Genomic DNA, 20,903 nt, shown 5'->3' with positions numbered 1-20,903 from the left:
CTTTATTCAGAGAAAAGTATTTACAGAGAAGATGGATCTTTACAAATAGTATTTCACTTTATGAAACTGGGGTGGTCACTGGTTAACCCTGTCATTATCCTTGAAAGCCCAGGAGTACTGGTGCAGAACTGAAGTCATACCTGCTGATATAATCAATGAATTGCAGGAGTTTGCAGCCTAAATCTCTGGAGAGAGGTGGTCCTGATAGCTAAAGGTCTGGAGTGTAAGGGAGGCACCCTGTAAGAGCCCATAAAGTGATCACAGGTACAGTTACCTTGAAACTGTGACAACCTTTAGTTTGGTCTTGCAAAGTAGTAGATTTAAAATTTATTAACTGAATATGTGCATCTCAGTTTTACAAGTGTAATGCTAACTAGTTTTGCTTTTCTCAGTTCACATCCATTGTATAGTATTTAAAACAGCAACATTCAGATTCTAGACATACTGCATTCTGGTTACCTGTGTTTCCTTCAGCATCAGGTTTGTCTAGGGGATATTCTGGCATACATTCTAAGAAGAGCTCACAGATGGCTGCTGCATTATCTTTCCCATAATGTCCCAGAATGTGCATTGGTGACTGACCTCTGACAACACAAAAGACACTCAGATATTGGAACAGATCTGCATGTAATGCAGACCAAGATGTGTTTATACTATATTTACTTCAGTCAGCGTCAGACTGACTTGTCCATAAAGCAGTGTGGGAGCCAGTTTTAAAGCACATCATGGGTAAATAAAGTTTACATTGTTTTCTTGAATCAGTGATTTAGAGTTCAATGCATGTGATTTAAGTGGTTAATTCATGCTGAGAAAAGATAGTGAAAGAATTAAGAGGTGTTTGAATAAAGTGAATTTTGAACATTTGCTTTGTGCACTTTCAAAGTGCATCAATTGTCAACTTCTAAGCTAGATCTACAGAATTAAAAGTTTTGATGCAGTCATTTATATATATGCAATTATTAGATCATAAGCAACTTTTAAAAAGTCTGTGTTCATGCAGAGTAGTATGCAACAGCAGTATTTACCGAAGATTAAAGGCTTCGGCATCCACATTACATTCCGTCAGGAGGATACGGATATTGTTTAGACGACCATGCATCACGGCCAGATGAAGAGCTGGGGAGGGGGAAAGACAAATCCAAGGTTCAAGTGGCATTCCTGACATCCCAGAATAGTTAGGAAGCCTGGCAAAGTCACATACCCACACTTTTTAAGTTGTATTTCTAGGACTTAGCCTGTCCCTTTCATACCCTTGAAAAAATTGGAATCCACTCAGCAGCCAGCTCCCAAACCAGAGGATACCAAGAGCTGGATTGCTAAACTGCAAAGATTTGCAAACGTTTAGAAGTAGATACATTTACCATTATTTCCATTTTCATCCACAGCTGCGAAGTCCACTCCATTCTCTAGAAGGACAGAGCAAATTGTGGGCAGGTCCTGCTGAGCCGCTAGGTGGAGAGCAGTCTGGCGGTGCTTAGTCAGCTCATTCACCTTTGCACCTGCAAGAAGCTGTTAGAAAACATGAGAATGAAGAGATCCCTAAAATGTCTCCTTTGAGAACATTAGCAGCCAGTACACTAGATAATTTCCACTTCAATGTATTACATAAATGCTTTCCAATTAGTTCTTACACCACCTCTAGGTGTGAGGCAAATATTATACAGAGATGAACTGAGGCAGAGATTAAGTGGTCATATGAAGTTTGACCAAGACTTAGTACTATGACACATGGATCTCAACTCCCAGTTTAATGTTGTAGACTGGGGCGGGCAAACTTTTTGGCCTAAGGGCCGCATTGGGTTTCTGAAATTGTATGGGGGGGGCCAGTTAGAGGAGGCTGTGTCTCCCCAAACAGCCAGGTGTGGCCCAGCCCCCACCCCCTATTCAACCCCCGCTGCATCTCTCCCCCCAGGACCCCTGCCCTATCCATGCCCCTCGCCCCGGCTCTGTCCCCTGACCGCCCCCAGAACCCCTGCCTAACTGCCGCCCCATCCCACCCCCCCTCCTTCCTGACCACCCCCATTCACCCCCGTTCCCTGCCCTCTGGCCACCCCACGAACTTCCCTTCTCTCTATCCAACCCTCCCTGCCCCCCCAACAGGCAGCCGCACCGCCCTCCCTGCCCCCCAACAGGCAGCCACACCACACAGACGACTGGGTCAGGCTGCTGTGCTGCCCCACCCCAGGAGCTCACAGCCCTGATACCCAGAGAATTACGCCGGTGGTGCAGTGAGCTGAGGCTGTGGGGGAGGGGGAACAGCAGGGGAGGGGCCAGGGGCTAGCCTCCCTAGCCAGGAGCTCAGGGGCCGGGCAGAATGGTCCCACGGGCCAGATGTAGGCCACGGGCTGTAGTTTGCCCACCTCTGCTGTAGACTCTAGGTGACTCTTGAGCTATTTTAGAAAGGTTTATAATCTGCATTGAGACACTTGAAGAAAGTCAAGTACATAAAGCTTCTATCATTTGAATCCTCTCGAGTACATACCAGATTGCGCACAATGATTTCTGAGCCCGCTTGTACAGCTAGATGTAAAGGTGTCAGCTTAGAAGCATCCTGGACTCTAGAATTCACATTTGCTTGGACACTGATCAGGAAGAGCACACTCTCAATATCAGAGTTCTGAACAGCTACATGGAGGAAGTTCCGACCTTTGTTATCCACCTGAAGCAGTGAGAGAGCGCATGCACGTATACAATGAAGCTTTACATAAAGGCCTTCCTGAAGAGCAGGACAGACCAAGTTTATTGTTGGATGATCACTGAGCTCTGTTTTTAACTAGACGTATGTTCCAAGGCACAATGTCTCAATTATTGAATCATCCTTTTCTCTGGCTTTGAGAAATGCAGTCTTGCCCCACTCACGTCCTTTCAGAATGCTATGGCAAAGATCATTTTCCTACCCTGTCACTTTGACCACATCACCCTTCTCTATGCATCCCTCTACTGGTTCCCTTTCTATCATACCAAACACAAGCTACCTGTTTTCACCTACGAGGCCCTTCACAGCCTGTCAGCCTCTCCCTGAAATGGCCAGTGATGCCAGCCTCCATTGCCCACTTGTTAAGCTTCCAAACAAGAACGGTTTTCTCCCATGCTGGAGTTCCCTGTAAACATTTACAAAAACTCATTATCCTTCTTCATATCTCTCCTTAAAGAGAACTGAGCTGTGCTGCCCACAGATAAAACTTGACAATCTTTTAGGCTGCTGGTGTACTGAGACATCTGCCCATCATGTTCACCAATAATGCCCCATTGTTTCCTTGTGTTGTCTGTCTATATCCACATCTTTTCTCTGGTCTTATATTTAGACTAAGCTCCACAGAGAAAAGGGACTGTCTTTGTTCTGTTTGTACAGAACGTGGTCAACAATCAGAGCTCCTAGATGTTACAATAATACAAATACAAGCAACCTGCTGCCCTCATCTCAGTCATTACCTGCAAGCACAGAGCCAGTTCTCATTCTTTCCACTATTAAATCAGAAGTTAGAGATGGAGGAGACCTACTGGATAGATCAATTCCCTGCAACTGATACAAAGTTGCCAAGAAATATGGTTGAATGCATTTGCTAGCTCTTAAAAAGGTCCTCCATTTTCAAACCAGTATTTTACAAGCTTGTATTCTTTCATATTTTTGTATCTTTCTACATCTCATATCTTGTAATTTCTAGGTGTAATTGCAAGATGGATAATATTTTAATGAAATAGGCAAAACAGGTTAACAGTTCTGTTATTTGTGGAACACAAAATTATTTTGGTTAAATGTATTTACAGGAGTATAACCGTTAATGCAAGGGAAGGCAACATACAATCCTCGCACACTAATGCAAGATGTGCTTACATGATTATTCTTCGTGGGGCAGAGGGGAAAACCACTGTTTACATGTGCCTTAAAGGCAGAATTAAGTAGTGCACCACAGATTTTAGGATGAGGTTATACTTCACAGAAAACAAGGGTTTTAGATAGTGCAGGTAACAGATTTAACTGTGCACCCAAAATACTTAATAGGTAGTTAACTTACACAAGGTAGAAGGAGAAGACTGCTGAACAGATGTCCGAAATTTCCACCAAGAAGCCTGACAATACAGGTGAAGGTTCCACAGTTTTACATTGCATTGCTAAGTCATAATTAAGAGTGGTGTTTTCCTGCTTCAGAACAAGCTGTCCAAATGCCAGTACTTGACCAACAAAAGAGTTTAATTTTAAGAATCATTTATAACACTGTTCTAGCATGTTTACTTCAGTAGAAGTCCATAACATAAAAGACAGCTTGAAACAAGTTTTATTTCACTACAAAGACTTAACGCACTGCTTCTCTTGGCTTTTTTTTTTTTTTTCTTCATCTGTCTGAGCTCACCCTTCAATTTATGCTGAGGAAGATGTTGAGATAACATGGCTATAGGAACTGACAAGACACTATACAGAACAATGTGGACACCAAGGCTCAGCACACCACTTCAACACAAGCAGCCTTTGGTTTCCCAGCAGACCTTGCTTGCATGCCACACTGGATTAATATCTGGAATAAACCAGTTAAGAGCAAAATAAAGCATGAACACACCTGTGCATCTAGTACAGTTTAAAGAACCCAGTATGAATATCATGTCCCCACCTTACCTGCTCAGCAGCTCCTGCCTCCCGCTTCAGGATTGCCTCTGCTGCTTTGTTATTCTTGTAGGTCATAGCACATGCAAATGGCGTCATGCCCTGCCGATCACGCATATTCAATCTGATTTCTGGATGTGAAATCAGCAGCTGAATGATGACATTATGCTGGTTGCTAATGGCAACGTGGATTGGAGTCCTTCCCTCTGCATCCTACAAAGAGACCATCAAGTTCACATTGCATATCAAAGATACAGTAATAGGCAGAAGTTTCCTCTTGTCTCCAAGCAGACAAAAGCAGTACAGCAAGAGTGGGATATAGAGCCTCCTGATGGGGAGATTTAAAGGTACTAAATGATTTAAGAAAACAGTTAAAGCCTCTGTTATTTTAACAGCAACACAGATTGAGTCTTATTTGTTATTTGGCTTTGTCCTTGGGAAATAGACCTTAATAATCTGGACTATCTGTTCAAACAAACCAATTCAGATTCTCAAATACTGCTTCTCCCTCTCCCCTAAGAGCCACACATTTTTGGAGTAATGAGTATTTAGCAGTTGTGTCCACAATATGTGGCCACTAAAGAAACCATCAAGCAAATATCAGTAAGACTTACTATTTCAGCTATGGACTACTTGAACATTCCCCTCCCCACACCTCCCACCTGCCTATTTCAAGTTAAAAAGTGGTTTCTTTGCACTTCCTGCATCATGCAAGCACATTGATAATTACTTTAGGGTCTTAGTTACCTGTTATTTTTATCTACTCTATTTGTGTTAGATATTGAGGCATTTAGGACTTCGTTTCTGGAGGAGAAATAAGCACTGAAATAACAGAAAATTCCATGGATCAAGCAAACAATGCTTTAAAAAGTTGATCTAAAAGGGTCTTAATTGATGCAACATATAAACAGATACTTTCAGGATTACCTGACATGCATACTATGATGCGTTTTCAGATTGGTGGAAGTTTTGGAATGGATCACTACCTACATGCATGTAGGTACATATGGGATTGCAGTTCTAACAAACCAATGCCACACATCTAGTCAAACAGAACATTTTGGATAGTCAGGCAGGACCTTTAGGGCATATGTGCACTCTAAGTTAAGGGTTTTGTTTTTTGTTTTTTAAAAGAATTCTTAATGGTTTATTATTTTTTAAAAAGTCAGTTTCTATAATCCAGAGAGGGATGACAATATATGGAAAGAGATAAACATCTCTGTTATGAAGTTGAACACACACGTATGACAGTTGAGTAGATCTCCCCAGTCCAATCAGACAAAATCCCTTCCTACCCATACATTTGGAAGGCTGAGCACTGAATATTCTGTTTTATTTTAAAGATGCAAAATAATGACAAAAAAGATCCATGTTAAATCAAAAGTCTCAAGCTAACTGAAGAGAGAGCTTACAATAGAGTGTTTTTACTTTTTGGAATAAAACCTACACATTTCTACATACCTGTGCATTTACATTGGCACCAAACTCTAGAAGGCACTGTACCACCTCTTCCAGCCCCCAGCAAGCTGCCAAATGCAGAGGTGTCTGTCCATCACGAGCTTCCTCTTCTCCTTCTCCATTAGCACCTGGCTGTCTAGGACTATTTACATCACAACCACTAGAAGGAAAGCAGCAACGTACCCATCAAATATACTTCCATGGATGAATTGATACTAGCAGCTCCGAACCAATATGGAAAGCTCTTTCCTTACAAGCCCTTCACTAGCAGCTATTGCATGTGCATGTGTTAACGAACCTCTCGCAAGAGTTCATTTTACCCTCATCTATGGTTACAGTAGCAACAATAGTGAGAATTTATACATTAACATTCATCTTGGGGAAAAGCACTTTTACTACAAAAGTGTTGAGCTTTTCATTGTTTGACTACTGAAGGAAACTGACAATTCAAAACAGCAACTGTGCGAGCTACCATGCAGTGTGTACCTGGTAGCTTTGATCAGTGCTTCATAAATAAAGCCTGTTCCACACTAAAGAGTAAGATCTAAACAAAAGAAAGACAGTTTAATGAGAATGATCAATTCATTAAGATTAGTGACATGTGCATACCCACTGTTAGCTCGAAACAAAATTAAGATGTACAGTTACCCTCTGCCAGTGCACCTATGCTTTGTTTGCAGACATTAAAAGCATCTTTTCTGGAGTACATTAAAAAAAGTTACCAAACTGATACATTGGGTAATGCCGAACACAGCATCCACTGGGAAAGCACCACTCTCCAGTATGATGGACAGTGCTGTCTGAAGGTTCTAAACAAGAAATGTGTACACAAACAAAAAGTTTCCTTCGCAGCGCAATAAGGTGAGTGAGGTAATCTTTTATTGGACTAACTTCTGTTGGAGAGAGATACATGCTTCTGAGCTACACCAACCTGAAGAACTCTGTGTGGCTCAAAAACTTGTCTGTCTCACCAACAGAAGTTGGTCCAATAAAAGATATTGCCCTCACCCACCTTGTCTAATATCCCGGGACTGACATGGCTACACCACTTTGTAAAACAGACTCATATCTGACCTGCGAATAAGGAAGCATGCTATTTGTTCACTGTTTTCATCAATAGCTCTGTGCAGAAGGGTCTGTAAGCATCCACCTGGTCCCGGGCCCCAGCAAGTTGCATCACAGCCATGTCTTACCTGAATTAACAATGAAGCACAATAAGCTAAGATGCCTGCATCTCAGTTATACAGTCACTTGGCTATTTTTTTTTTTAAAAGAGTAGCAATGAAACGCCTCCCTCCCCACCATGATGGTGCTATCACAATATAGGTTTTTTAAATTTTTTTATTCCTTCATTAGTTCTTGGCTTTTGTAATATATTTCCCTTGTGAAAAGGTGGATTAGGAACTGCTGTCTCTAGTCTTGTGAAATATTTGTAGGAGACTGCCATAAGGGGAACAAGTTTCAGATTTGTTTGAGACCAGATGGGTCATCCATCCAGTAAGCGGAAGATGGTTTGTAACTCCAGCTCATCAGATCCATGGTAACTCTCACCACACACAGCAGTAAGTGGGAGATCCAAGACATCTAATACCACTTCCTATAACCCCATTCACAAGGAAATTAGCTGTACGTCAAACTTTACTAGTCATGCTCAATGAAAAGGGACCTAGAGCAGGATGAGGAACCAAATGTAAGTGCACCCTTCTATGCAAGAATGGAAGAAGTGGTCAGTTAAAAATCATTCGGAACTATAAATGACATTGCTAGAGGACACTCATTCTTTACAGAAAGATGACATCACTCTGCCCCAACTCTTTTATGCATGTAGAAAGTAATCTACAATTCTGTCTGAACTTAAAATCGCTACATCAAACCCCATTTGTTTGGGAACAAGATCTTCTGGAATAGGGGGAAAAAACTTGAAGATAAAGCTCCTTTGAACCTGTGGCTTAAAAAAATTCAAAAAAAAAGTGTAAGGGGGGAAGAGGAGGAGAGAAGCTGGCCAGCCAGTTCTCTCAGGAGGTGTTTTGAGATGTATTAAGTGCTCATAAGCTTTCAACAAGAAGCAAGAAAGCCTTTTTAACACCACAGGAACATACCTAAGCTAAAATTAAAGTAAGCTCACTGGAATAATGTAGTCTTGTTATGAATAATGTTGTTGCACTTCCATTTGTTAAGGAGTTAACTTTGGCTATAAAAATTGCTTCAAGCTGGAGTTTGACATAAGTAATTTTTAAATTAAATGGCTATTATGATTTATTAAAAGTGATCTGCTTGTTAAGTAATATTGTAGCAAAAGCGATCAAGTTATGCAACTACAAAGGTGTCTAAAGAATAGTTCTGGCAATTGAGACAACTTGGAGACATTGCTATTTAACAACTGGCTGCATAAAAACTTGCAGAATATTTACCTTTCCTAACTTCACATACATATACAGCAAGACGACTGGCATAAAAACTGGTCCAAAGTTCCCCATTGTATCATTGGGTCAGTAATGAGAGTAACTAATTGACTTGCAGGAATAATTCTAAAAAAGCTGCAGCTGAATATTCCTAATATAGCCTCAAATTCCATGCACATTTAGGGCATTGTTTTCCCCAAGAAAATAGTAAAAACAGGACTAATTAAATTTCAGTGACCATTTACCATATATTAATAGGTATTTGGAATCTTGCTCTGCTAGGCAAGCATGAACACAAGACAATGCTTAAATTTCAGAAAAATCACATCTCTCATAATCTGAAGGAGGCGGATAGAAAATTTTAAATTTTCAAATGTAGGGACTTAAAAAGTGACATTAGCTTCCCTTAGAGTTGGGGGTGCTCACTCTATCAGGAAAGTAATGAGAGTTGGAGGGGTCAACACCTTTGATGGTCAGGCCACTTGCATTTCAGAGTTTTGAAAATTTTACATTTCCAGTTTTGACCCATATATTTATGGTTCTACATTTTATCTTCATATACTGGAACCCTTTAGAACAAGCTTTTAGATCCTTCCAGATAAGTTGCATTGATTTTAGTAGTGCTGTACTGCAGATATATTCGTTAATACTCACTGCCATTTCATCATATGCCTTATGTTTAGGCCATTCTCTACAGTAATAACCAAGTATTTTACTTATTTGAAAGTTAGTCTTCCCATCTTAATACAGTATGTATTGGTCCCACACAAAAAATTATAGACTTAAAAGAAGCATCCTTATGGAGAACAGTTATGAAGCCAAAATTTCTCAACTTGTCAGCTTTTTAAAAAACCCTCTAATTTAGAGTTACAGTTCTTTTCCTCTTTCTATTTACAGGTCCCTTGCGGAAGTAACCTCTGAAATACCCTCATGTCTCCAACAAAGAGGACCTAATAGCAATGAGAGCATTGCTAGATCCCCTAATGGTTGCATGAAATCTTGTCAGCGGGGGGGGGCGGGGAATGACAAGTTGAAGCCTGTTAAACTTTATAAAACACCAAACATGTTAAAAACCTGATGCAGCAGTAAGAGTTACATGAGAGTATGTATAAGCTTTAGTGCACCTTTACAGACTAGATCCCATACAGAAAGATGAGCATGTGGTCCAGCAAATACTTAATTCCTGCAGTACCACATTTTTGTTGGTTCTTGACATTTTCCAACAAGTTCAAGGAACCTAAAAACACTAGGGAGGGCAAAGGATGATATAGATTCAAGAGTCATGAAAGCTTGGGAGGTGTGTGCTGGTAGGGGGCATTTAAGTTTTGACTAAAAACAAAACCAAGAGTTTGAAGAAGAAGTCTTCCAAAAAAGTTTAAAAGCTTACTTCGGTACCAGATTTGACAATGCTATAGAAGCCATATGTTGCTACTGATTCTTATACCATTAGCATACTAGAAATTAATTTGGCTTCTCAACAGCATTTGATGACTTGTGAACCACAAAATCTGACAAACGTAAACAATTTAAGGACACAGTGAAAATGCTTGTCTTACCAGAGTCGATGCAATGTCTTCCAAATTATTTTCCAGGGCAAGCCATAGTGGAGGATTCCCTTTCTCATCTGGCACAGACATGTCTGCCCCTCTGGTACAAATAGCATCAACCACAAGGGGAAGCTGGTTTTTTATAGCTAGCTGAAGAGCTGTCTCTCCATCCTGAGTTCTGTAATATGCACAGTTGCTGTATAAGGTCTATTGTTACCTCATTAAAAATAGACATTCTGTTGCAATGATTTATTGGCAGACCAATGAGTATCAGCTCTTGATTCATATACTTGGGTTTTAAACTCCTTGGTTTAAAAAAAAAACATCTAGATTAAAACACTTAGGAAGGGCATATCAACACATTTAGTCACTATCCACAAGCTTACTGTGTCTTTTCATTGTTTTTTGCAACAAATCATCACTGCCATAATGTTAAAATTGCTCTATTAATGAACAGCATCAAGATGCTGTTGGGCATGTCTGTCTCCTGTACACTTAGATAACAAGATCTGTTGAAACCAAAGATTGCTTTTTAGGGAAGTTACTGCCAGGGAGCAGAGTCATCCATAATGAACCACTACGTCAGAGCAAAGGTGAACCAGAGGCACTGGATTGACAGGGAGGTTTGGCATTAGTCCAGCCATGTCACTTGGCCTGTTGACTGGCTCCCACCCATGAGGTGTTTATCTTACATTTCATTATTTTATGTTTCTGGCCATAATGATTTGGAAGAATGTCTTCCAAGGATGAATCAAGTGTAAACCAATGCTAAGTGGTCTTCCCGAGTATGCAGACATTAACAGCTCTAAAGACCTGAGGTGCTTCCATTCCTCTTACTGGGGTGAAAATTTTGAAACCTATTGCTGAAGACTGGATTCTCAGATTTAAGGATTCACACGATTTTGTAAAGTTACTAGACCTGGGCACCTGCACACACAAGTTTCAACAGAGAGCAGATATAGCACTGAAAGAATTTCATGACCCTCTCTCCCCATATCACTACACTGAGTGACTCAAAGTACAAACACCGATAGTAACTAAAAAGTTGAGTTAATGCTAAGGTCATGTTCTAACCCTTATCTTTGGGCAAGCCTCCCTTTGCTATCTGTAGGAAATCTGACATGGATAGAGGATAGTATGTGTTACCAACTTTGTAGGTTGTCCATCAACCATAATTAAAAATATAACAGCTTCTCCCACAATGAGAAACTCCCAATATCTTTGAATTGAGATCAAGAATTAGGTACTTCTTACTCTTGAGCTGTTCATTTAGAGGCAGCTTAATTCAACCACTTTTCCCATGCATTCTTCCAATTCAGAGCTACATCAACAGATATAAAAAATAAAAAAAAAAAAATCATCTTACCTGACATTTATATCTGCTTGATGTTCCAGCAAGAAGAGAGCACTCTTGCTATCCTGTCTCTGTATTGCCATATGTAACAGAGTCTGTCCATCTGACATGGTGTCATTGATGGATGCACCAGACCCAAGTAGCTGAGCTGCTATCGTGTGCATGCCTGGAAAGTGACAGCTTGTTAATATTTATCCCAACAGAAACTGAGTTACAATAAGGATCCTCTGTAAAGCTTTACCCATGAAGATATTAGTATCAAGACCTTTCAATTTTTAATATAGTGAAAAAATTAGCCTGAAACTTGCTTCAAATTGAAATGAAAATCTTTATTTTGATATAAAGCAATAGGTAAAAAACTCAGTCTCTACCTGTAAACCATCACTAGCTAATTTTAACATTAGTACAATTATCTTCACAAGTACGTGAGGTGGTTAATTTTTCCATCAGCCACCCCTGTTTAAGGTTGGTTGTCTGTCTTAAATGGAAAGTGGATTTAGTATTCATGAATATTAGAACACTTGGAGCCAGGTAGAGCCAGGGGCTTCCAGCATAGCTCTGACGATACTTCTTTAGCTTGACCTTCATCACCATGGCTAGTCTAACTCTAGGCCTCTCCTGATCAGAGGGTGACAACAGCTAAACTGTAATGATTTATGTTGTGAATAAAAATGTAGCTAGAATGAGACCATTGTTTTTCCCTCTAACTGAAGACAGGATTTGAATTTGGCTAAAAAAAGCTTAGTGCACCAGCTTTACATCTCACTTTGACATTTCATCTTTGGCACTCCTAGAATCCTACGTGTCCGTCACTATAGTATTTAGGTGCCTAACCTATTGCACTGCCATAGTTCCAGAACTGCACTTAAAAATGCCAAGCTAGAAGAAAGATACATAGAATCTATTTGGCTATCACCCTTTTGCTTTTAAGATAATTAAATTGATCCAAAATAGGACACTCAATATAATGCATAAATATCCCAGCTATTACATGGTCTCAAGTGGCTGTGTACCAAAATGTCTGACTGCAAGGAAAATTAAGCATATTGGCTTGTCTTTGATGAAGTTCAGATCTCACTGACAAAGAGCCAGAAAGCTATCTTACAGTACACGGAGGCAACACAAACGAAGTGATGGCTATATACAAGTGTCAGAGCCAGGAGTTATGGACTTGTCGGATTCATTTAAGGGGAAAGTAGCTTTGGAAAAAGAGGAAAGGGAACATATCTACATATCCACCCCTAGATTGAGGAAAGGGTAAGTATTCCTTTTTACATGTACAGCACTATGCCTTCCATGTGCCTGAAAAGGGGGGAGGGGGTAGTCTTTCCATCTGCTGGCTCATTACTCTCAGTGTACGAAGCAAGCCAAAAGACAGATGTGTCATGCAAAGTAGATACAAGGCTTTAAAAAGTGGCTATAAACTTAACCCTAAGTGTTCTCTGAACTTTGCACCATGGAACTACAGTGAATTTCCATTAATTCCTCGGATAAACTAAAGGAAATAAAATCTTAAACAAGGTTTCTTAAAAAAAACACCCTTCCTCCCCCAACAATGAAGAATATACTAAGTCTCTGAAGCCTGGAGTTGGACAGTTACTGTACTATAAGGCCCTTAGTTTTTACCCAAAGTATTCCTCAGTTTTACAAAAGCCGTTTGTTGTTTGTTACTGATTTTTCACCCAAATTTTGGGCCACTCGAGTAAATGACAATATTATGTTAAGAAAATCCAATATGTTAGGTTTACTCCCCTTAAAAAATTAGGTTAAGTGTAAATGCAATATAAATGTAAGTGTTAAATAAGTTAGTGTAGTGGAAGATATCCGTGCATGTATACGTGCACTATTAATGAACAGTTCAAGAATTAAAACCAGAGCATTAAACTGCTTTTACTTTCAACATGTAGTTTTGTTAGTTTTTTCTTTCTGTCTCCTTGTCCCAATGTTAACCCTGATATTTACTCAGAAAACTGAAATGTTTTGCACCAGTTTTACCCACTTTTCTATCCATTCCTGCAAAGTTTTAAACAAAATGAACAAAAACACAAAGGGCCTTGACTATACAGTAGTTCCATAAACGGAAAAGAGTGATTGTCAATACGGTTCCCCTCCTGACTTGTGTGTAGGATTCACATTAAGTCTCAATTATTTTTCCCACAAAGACTGAGAATTTATAAATCCTTACCAGTCCATAATGCCAGTCCCAATACTGTCTGGTCTCTAGAGTCCTTGAGACTGAAGTCAGGAATGATTTGCAAGTTGTTGGTAGCATGAAGGGCATTAGCTGAAAGACAACACCACAGAATTTGAACCAAGGTTAAAAATGCGTTCCTGTATTTTTAAGCATCAATCTCAAAACCTGTTTGCTATACTTGGATTTCAACGGACCCAAATGACCAAGTCACTTTTTGGAAGCGTTACAAAAATTTTCCCCAAGTTAAGTAGCTCTTAGGATATTTAAGGGAAATTTGTTGGCAATTCTCAATGCTCGACATCCTTCACCCATAATGTAAAAAATAATATGATGCCAATAACTTTCCAGGATTTTAATCAAGTCCTGCCTCCCAAGGAAGAGCAGAAATATCCATCCACTGTCCTTATGTATTTGCTACAATTAGACATCTAGACGTAAGTCAAAGGTGAGCAAACTACAGCCTGCGGGCCACATTCCTGCCCAGCCCCTGAGCTCCCGGCCAGGGAGGCTAGCCCCCGCCCCCTCCCCTGCAGCCTCAGCATGCTGTGCCACCGGTGCTCTGGCCTGCTGCTCCTGCCGGGCAGGGCAGCAGCATGGCTGTGAGCTCCTGCCAACCTGAGTGGCGTGGTAAGGGGGCGGGGAGGGGTTGGATAAGGGGCAGGGGATCCCAGGGGGCAGTCAGGGGACAGGGAGCGGTTGGATGGGGCAGAGGTTGGGGGGGTGGCAGTTAGAGGTCGGGGCAGTCAGGGAGCAGGGAGGTTGGATAGGGGGTGAGGTCCTGGGGGACAGTTGGGGCAGGAGTACCATGGGGGGCAGTCAGGTGAAAAGGAGCGGGGGGGGGTTGGATGGGGCAGATAAGGGGCGGGCTCCAGGCTGTTTGGGGAGGCACAGCCTTCCCTACCCGGACCGCCATAAAAAGTTTTGCAATCCCAAAGTGGCCCTTGGGCCAAAAAGTTTGCACACCCCCGTGATACGTAGTTACAAAGATCCTAGCCTGGAGTCCTGCCATCCACCTGAACTGAACATTTTTCTTCTTGGTGACACGAGTTTACAATTTTCTATTGTTAGTCTGAAACACAGGGCAAGAAAGAAACTGAAGGAGTCAGTATTTGTGTGGGTGTCTTCCACCTCCCACATTCTAAGTCCAGCCTCCAAGACTACAGATCTATCCTGGCACTCCCTTTACACAGCAGGGGAATATATTAAATTATGGGAAAATACAGAACTAGACATTCCAAAGTTTCATCCGTTGTAGATTCTATACACATGTAACTACACATTTTACCTAGAGCATGCATGAAGGGACCGCTCTCCCTAAGGCATCTGAAGGGCCCTATTAGAAGTTACTGAGAAGTTACTCTTGTAAAACAGTGAAGCTAAATATAACTCAGCCTACAGGGAGATAGAGAAGACTCATGTAATAGGACTCATAGCTTGCCATGGTATGCAGGTTGCCGTAATCACTCCATCTAGTAGCAGCAGTACAGTTTGAACAAAGGCCTACCTTTTTGCTCCAGTATGACTGACACCACATCAGGGTGGTTATATGCTATAGCCATATGAAGGGGAGTTTGCAGATACACATTCTCTGATGCAGGTGGTGAGGATGCATCCTTCTGACTAGACACTGCTTCTTCAGTCTGGATATTAGGATTGGCTCCTTGTTGTAGAAGCTCTGCCGTAAGATTTGATAGGCCATGCCGACAAGATGTATGCAATGGAGTTTCTCCCTTTAAACAGAAAAAAAAAGGTTTAGGAGTTCTGAAACCAACCGTTAAAACAGGAAGCCCCCCTCAATTAGAATGGTGTACAGCAGCTTCCAAGACTGCTTTCTGTTTATTGTGTACTAGTAAACACTATACTCAACTAGCCTAATTTTAACTGAATTTCAGCATTTCTCAACATGGACTGTTGACAGGCATTATTAGGAGAGACGTGTTAACACATCACTGCAGTATGTAATGCCATGGGAACAGAGCACAATTGTCCGTACACCATAATGTGGTCATCATCACTCTAGCATTCCAGATTTTCATCAATTGGTTTAAAAAACCACCCACACACCACATACAGTATGGTGGGGTTAGTTACACCTGGATTCTGCGTGGCGGGGGGGGGGGGGGGGGGAGGGCAATAAAAATCTACATTTCTCTTACCCATTTGTTTCTATGGTTCACTTTTGCCCCATGGGTTGCCAGGAAGAGAGCAGCTGCCTCATTTCCTGCTCCAGCTGCTCTCTGCAATAAGCAATTTCCTAAAAGGGAATATGAAAATGCATGTACTATCCACTGATTTAAAGTTATAATTTGGAACATCTCTAGTATCCTACCCCCAAGAGATTTAGAACTTGGAAGACCTGTAGCAGAGATGCTACTTATTGAAGGATATGCATGTCTGATCAGCCCCTTCAACATTACATTTGTTTCCAAGCTGCCACTAAAGAATAAGCGACACATTTTGGAAAGGGAGGACAACTCCAGGACTTTAACAGCATGGAATATTCCTGACTTCATGCACCATCTCAGTATTTTCCACCCATTCTATAAGCCTCCCCCTGTGACAGCATCTAATTCTCATCAGGGAGCATATACATGAACTCCTTACAAAGTTTTATTTAGCCATTTATGGTTTAAGTTATTTTAGCTTAAGTGTGCAGCTATGAATTTGCATTCTAGACAATATATAGCAGGGTTTAGAGTCACTGTGCCTTCCAAGTCTATCCTCTAAAGATCTTGGACCAATTCTACCCTATTAAGGTTACAGTAATAGGGCCTGTGGCACTTCAGACCTCAGTAGAACCAACCCCCCCCCTTTCCCCCCCACCTTACTTTGAAGCAAGATGCTATAGATAAATTCATGGAGGATAGGTCCATCAATGGCTATTAGCCAGGATGGGCATAGAGGGTATCCCTATCCTCTGTTTGCCAGAAACTAGGAATGAGCGACAGGGGATGAATCACTTGATGATTACCTGTTCTGTTCATTCCCTCTGGGGCACCTGGCACTGGCCACTGCTGGAAGACAAGATACTGGGCTAGATGGACCTTTGGTCTGACCCAGTAAGGCCACTCTTATGTTCTTATTAAACGAGCTTTTATTCTAATTGCTGCATTTGTGATCTGGTCATCCAAACCTTTTGCCTAACCATGAATACAAACCTCTCTTTTACCTGTTACTATGTCAGGTGCATCTGTATTGCTGCCTCGCTGGATTAGTCTTGCTGCAAAGCTATTCTCATCAAAGGAGGTTCCATTTACAACAGGGACATCGTCAAAAGGGTTTATAGACAGGTCAGAAGACACTTTGATATACTGAACTGCAAGCCACAGAGCTGTGCTTCCCTCATGATCCTTCAATTCTAAGTCTAATCTAACAAATAAAAAAAGTTAGATTTTTAGATAGCCTCTAAAAAAATTGTAAAGTCCCCCCACACACACACACACACACTGCACCAAGGAACACCTTCCAAGAATCTGATAAGTAAGACTCCATTAAAAAGAACCACCATTACATAGTTTTATAACCACAACTGCTAAGGTCTTACTAAGACCACTATTCCTTAGACCTGTATTTACAGGCTTTTAAAACGAATGGTGAAATTAAACTGCACAAAGGAAAAAAATTCTGAGGCTACAGTGAAGCCTGTCTTATGACCACTCTAAGATAGTCACTTAAAAGGGGCAGGTTTCTGTTGGAGATATAGCACTAAAGACTCAGTTGTAGATTCTATACACATGTAACTACACATTTTACCTAGAGCATGCATGAAGGGACCGCTCTCCCTAAGGCATCTGAAGGGCCCTATTAGTCTCCCAAGGTTAATGGGAGTCACTCCCCATGGAGTTGAACTGGACTCAAGAAGGATTTCAGACTAGCTATTTCAAGAGCTTGATAATTGCTCATCCATTTTGCAATTCTAGTTCAGAGTAGTACTGCTTTATTTTACCTACCCCCAAAGACATTGCTGTGCACTTCACTTCTTTGCAAACTAAGGTAGTATTAGAGGGGGAAAAAGCTTTTTTGCCTCCTCTATACCAAGCCAGAAGACCAACTTCCTTAGCAATACAAGTTTCCATTTGAAACTTTGTAATAGCTAGCTCTTACATAGCTCTTATCAGTAGACCTCCATAACGCCTTCCAGAAGGAGGTCAGTAAGAATATCCCCATTTTTACAGATGGGGAAAATGAAGGCACAGAAAAGGTGAAGTGACTTGCCTAAGGTCACCCAGCAACAAAGCTAGAAATAGAACCAAAGTGTCATAGGCCTCATTACCTCATGCAGACTTGCACAATTTCGCATCCACAGAATCTGGCATCTAAGGAATGCTGAATGGCTGGGATTATTGTTTAACAAAAGAAATAGCTTACAGCTATACATTCCTCTCCACTGTATGATGTGGTTTGGAGTACCCTATTCAAATTAAAACCTAAAAAATAAACAGACTTACTGTTTGCACTGGAGAAGCTGACTGAATACAGGATCATTCCTAACAACAATTGATGCATGTAATGGGGTCCTGCAGAGAGAGAGAGAGAGACAACTACAGTTAGGAAGACATTTTTCTGACATCAAGATCTAATTTCACATTTCCATACAAGTTTGGAGACTCAGGTCAGACTTTGCTCCTCCAGCACCTGCCCACTGACTTTCAAAGTCAAAGGGCAAGTACAAATATGTCTCAACAGAAAAGAGGTACCAGAAGCCTGTTTGGATTGGTGAAGACCCAAGCAGTTTAGCTCTGTCAATCTTAGGCAGCACCCTGAAGATTTAACTTCCCCTAATGGTAAATTTGGGTCTTTCAGACTGTTACCTTAGTCCATTTCCTAGTACTCAGATCTAGCAGTCTTTCACATTCCACAGCCTACTACCGTTCTTTGATATGACATTTGTTACCTTACCAAAAGAAAGCTTCAAAAATGTTTTTGCATATAGGACTCAAAAGTGTGGCTGTGCCCAGAGTACCTAGCAAAAACTGTATCTTTGTTAGCAAGCTAAGCTGATATCCAGGGGATCCCAAACACTTTGTGACAACTGTTCGCTGTTTTGTCTCACCTCTTATTTCCATTGCTTGACTATATATTGCTGATAGTCAGTAAAGTGTACAATTGTTCTCCATGTATTTCACCAGCCAGTTCCCCCCTTCACCTCCTTTCCAAGGCATTGCCTCCCGTTCGGTAACGCCTGACAGAAGAATGCTACTTACTAAAATACCACTGTCTACCAGTGAGATGAGGGTATCTGCAGGTCTCCCATTGAAATAATCCAGCTTGATCTTTTTTGAGACATCTCCTGGTCTATTCCCTTGAAGGTACAGAGCCTTCTCAGTAAGCTGCAGCACACTGATTAGATAGACATGGTTACCAAAGCTAGACACTGCTACCAATATATTCACCTTCCTTTGCAGTCTTGCATGTTTGGATTGGCTCCAGCCTGTAAGAGGGACTCTGCAATCTGTGCCATCTCTGACATCACATCTGGCAAGTGCTTCTTGGGGCTATACGATGCAACAAGGTGTAGAGGAGTCTCCTGGTCTCCCAGCGTAGCAGCATTCACACGGGCACCATTTTTAATGAGAAAATTGGCAGCAAACTTATCTCCTTTTGGGACGGGCAAAAGGGATAGATTACACATCTGATTTTAAGATTCATTATATGCTCTACATAAGCTATTTTCAGCAGGTTGCAATCTGCATTAGTTCCATAGGCATCATGAAATGTGTTCTTGTATAAAAGTGCTGCTTGATATTAAGTTCCTCCCTGCTAGAAGCCAACAGCTGCAATGTACACTGTAAAGCTTATGTCAGGCTGGCCCCTCCAAAAGATACTAAGGGGGAAAATGTAAGGGGCTTCCTTAGAAAGCCAGTGTTTGCTACTGGAAGGTTAACTTAAGTCTGTTTGAACTAGAACGTAATTACTTGGCCAAAACGTTTTAGGGTATACTGGAGCGAGTTCCTTAGTTCCTATGCCAAAATTGTGTCGTGTCAGTTAGAGAAAAAGGTTCTTCTCCCCATTGTCCTGCTATGGCAATGATCCTTTATGGAGTCATAGGACAACAGCAACAGATAGGAGTGGTTCACACAAGTTAAAGTTTGTTATATAAAGCAATAGGAAAGTCTCATTCTAGCTATTCTTAAGCTTTTCAGAGTGTAAGTCTGTATGACAGGCTATAGGTCATTTTGGTTCACACTTCCCTCTAGTTCAGAAGCTATCAGTCTGGGTGACACCGACAGGTATCAGAGGCTGCTAGCATCATGTTGCTAAACTGGAGAGAGTCTGGGTATGTGGAACAGCTTGAGCCACTACTCTAGTTATTTAAGGTATTTACATTACACTGTAGTGCCTACAGAAATCAGGGCCCTATCATGGTAGGTACTGTACCTAAACATTTTAAGAGATTTCCTGCCCAAAGAATTTAAAAACTGCCCAGACAAGCCAGAGAAAAGTAGTATCCCCATTTTACAGAGAGATGAAGTAACTTTCCACAGTCAGAGACTATTTGTGTGAGACCTGGGAATTGACCCATAAATACCAGGTCCCAGTCCAGTGCCTTAAAACCATCCTTCCTTCCCCTGCCATGTTTGGTTAAGTACAAGAACGCACTTCCAGAAGTTACTTGTCTTTAAAAACATTTTTCCTCTGCATGCTTCTAAAAAGGGTTCACAGGTAGCAGTTTTGATATGGCAGCGAATCTTACATCAGCAGCTTTGTATGCTCTCTCTATAGTTAAGGTCCCATTAAAAAAGTGTAATTTTTCAGGAATCTGAGTAACTTCCCTCTCAGTCAGGAGAAGTTAGGCTGATCCTGGAAATAAAGTCAGATCATTGGTTTGACTCACAGTCTGTTCCACCAGAATACAACTAAAGTCAAAACAGGATGCTATAGTAATACAAATAAAACAGTAACTACTTGATTGCATCTTCAAGTACCAGGAAGTAGTCAACTGCAAGACTGAAAGATCGGTTTCAAAGTAACTGGCAAGAAAATACAACTTAAGTATTCATGTTTAAATGCTAAAATTAAGAAGTTTGACAGTGGTGAAGCCCTGAGAGAGTTACCCTTCTGCAAGGTTTACACGTGGGAAGGCAGCATTTAATAAAATCACAAAAAGCCAGTTCCTAGAAGGCCTTGGCAGTGGGAGTCAAGAGTAATCAGCTCTCTTGCAAGTCATGCTTGGCATTTCCTAGGATCATGCCTCCCCGCCATGCTCTACTGGTAGAGTTAGTGTGACTAGCCTTAGGTTAATTGTAGTTAGTTAATGAAGGAGCTTTGCTTGGCCTTTTGAGCTCCTAAACTACTTCAGATGTAGATAAGCTGTTTATACGAAACCTGAGGAACATCCCTGTGGGAA

The 20,903-nt window shown here is 41.1% G+C and overlaps 1 protein-coding gene across 2 annotated transcripts in view; it reads right to left on the bottom strand.

Moving 5' to 3' along the window:
- The window catches only part of ANKFY1 (ankyrin repeat and FYVE domain containing 1), a 56,695-nt gene that overhangs the window by 8,073 nt on the left and 27,719 nt on the right, over positions 1-20,903 (bottom strand). For both annotated transcript variants that reach the window (XM_084651146.1, XM_084651147.1), the window contains exons 8-22: positions 18,949-19,153; positions 18,004-18,072; positions 16,725-16,924; positions 15,712-15,809; positions 15,060-15,285; positions 13,547-13,645; positions 11,374-11,527; positions 10,017-10,185; positions 7,133-7,251; positions 6,062-6,218; positions 4,613-4,813; positions 2,483-2,659; positions 1,362-1,509; positions 1,026-1,116; positions 460-584 (exon numbers count right to left, since the gene is read on the bottom strand). In XM_084651146.1, the coding sequence (XP_084507272.1) occupies positions 460-584; positions 1,026-1,116; positions 1,362-1,509; positions 2,483-2,659; positions 4,613-4,813; positions 6,062-6,218; positions 7,133-7,251; positions 10,017-10,185; positions 11,374-11,527; positions 13,547-13,645; positions 15,060-15,285; positions 15,712-15,809; positions 16,725-16,924; positions 18,004-18,072; positions 18,949-19,153 (2,238 nt within the window). The remainder of the gene's footprint in view (positions 1-459; positions 585-1,025; positions 1,117-1,361; positions 1,510-2,482; positions 2,660-4,612; positions 4,814-6,061; positions 6,219-7,132; positions 7,252-10,016; positions 10,186-11,373; positions 11,528-13,546; positions 13,646-15,059; positions 15,286-15,711; positions 15,810-16,724; positions 16,925-18,003; positions 18,073-18,948; positions 19,154-20,903) is intronic.

This window comes from Lepidochelys olivacea, assembly GCF_965140295.1.
Source record: "Lepidochelys olivacea isolate rLepOli2 genome assembly, chromosome: 17".
Taxonomy (NCBI): domain Eukaryota; kingdom Metazoa; phylum Chordata; order Testudines; family Cheloniidae; genus Lepidochelys; species Lepidochelys olivacea.
This window is presented reverse-complemented; position numbering and strand designations above follow the sequence as displayed.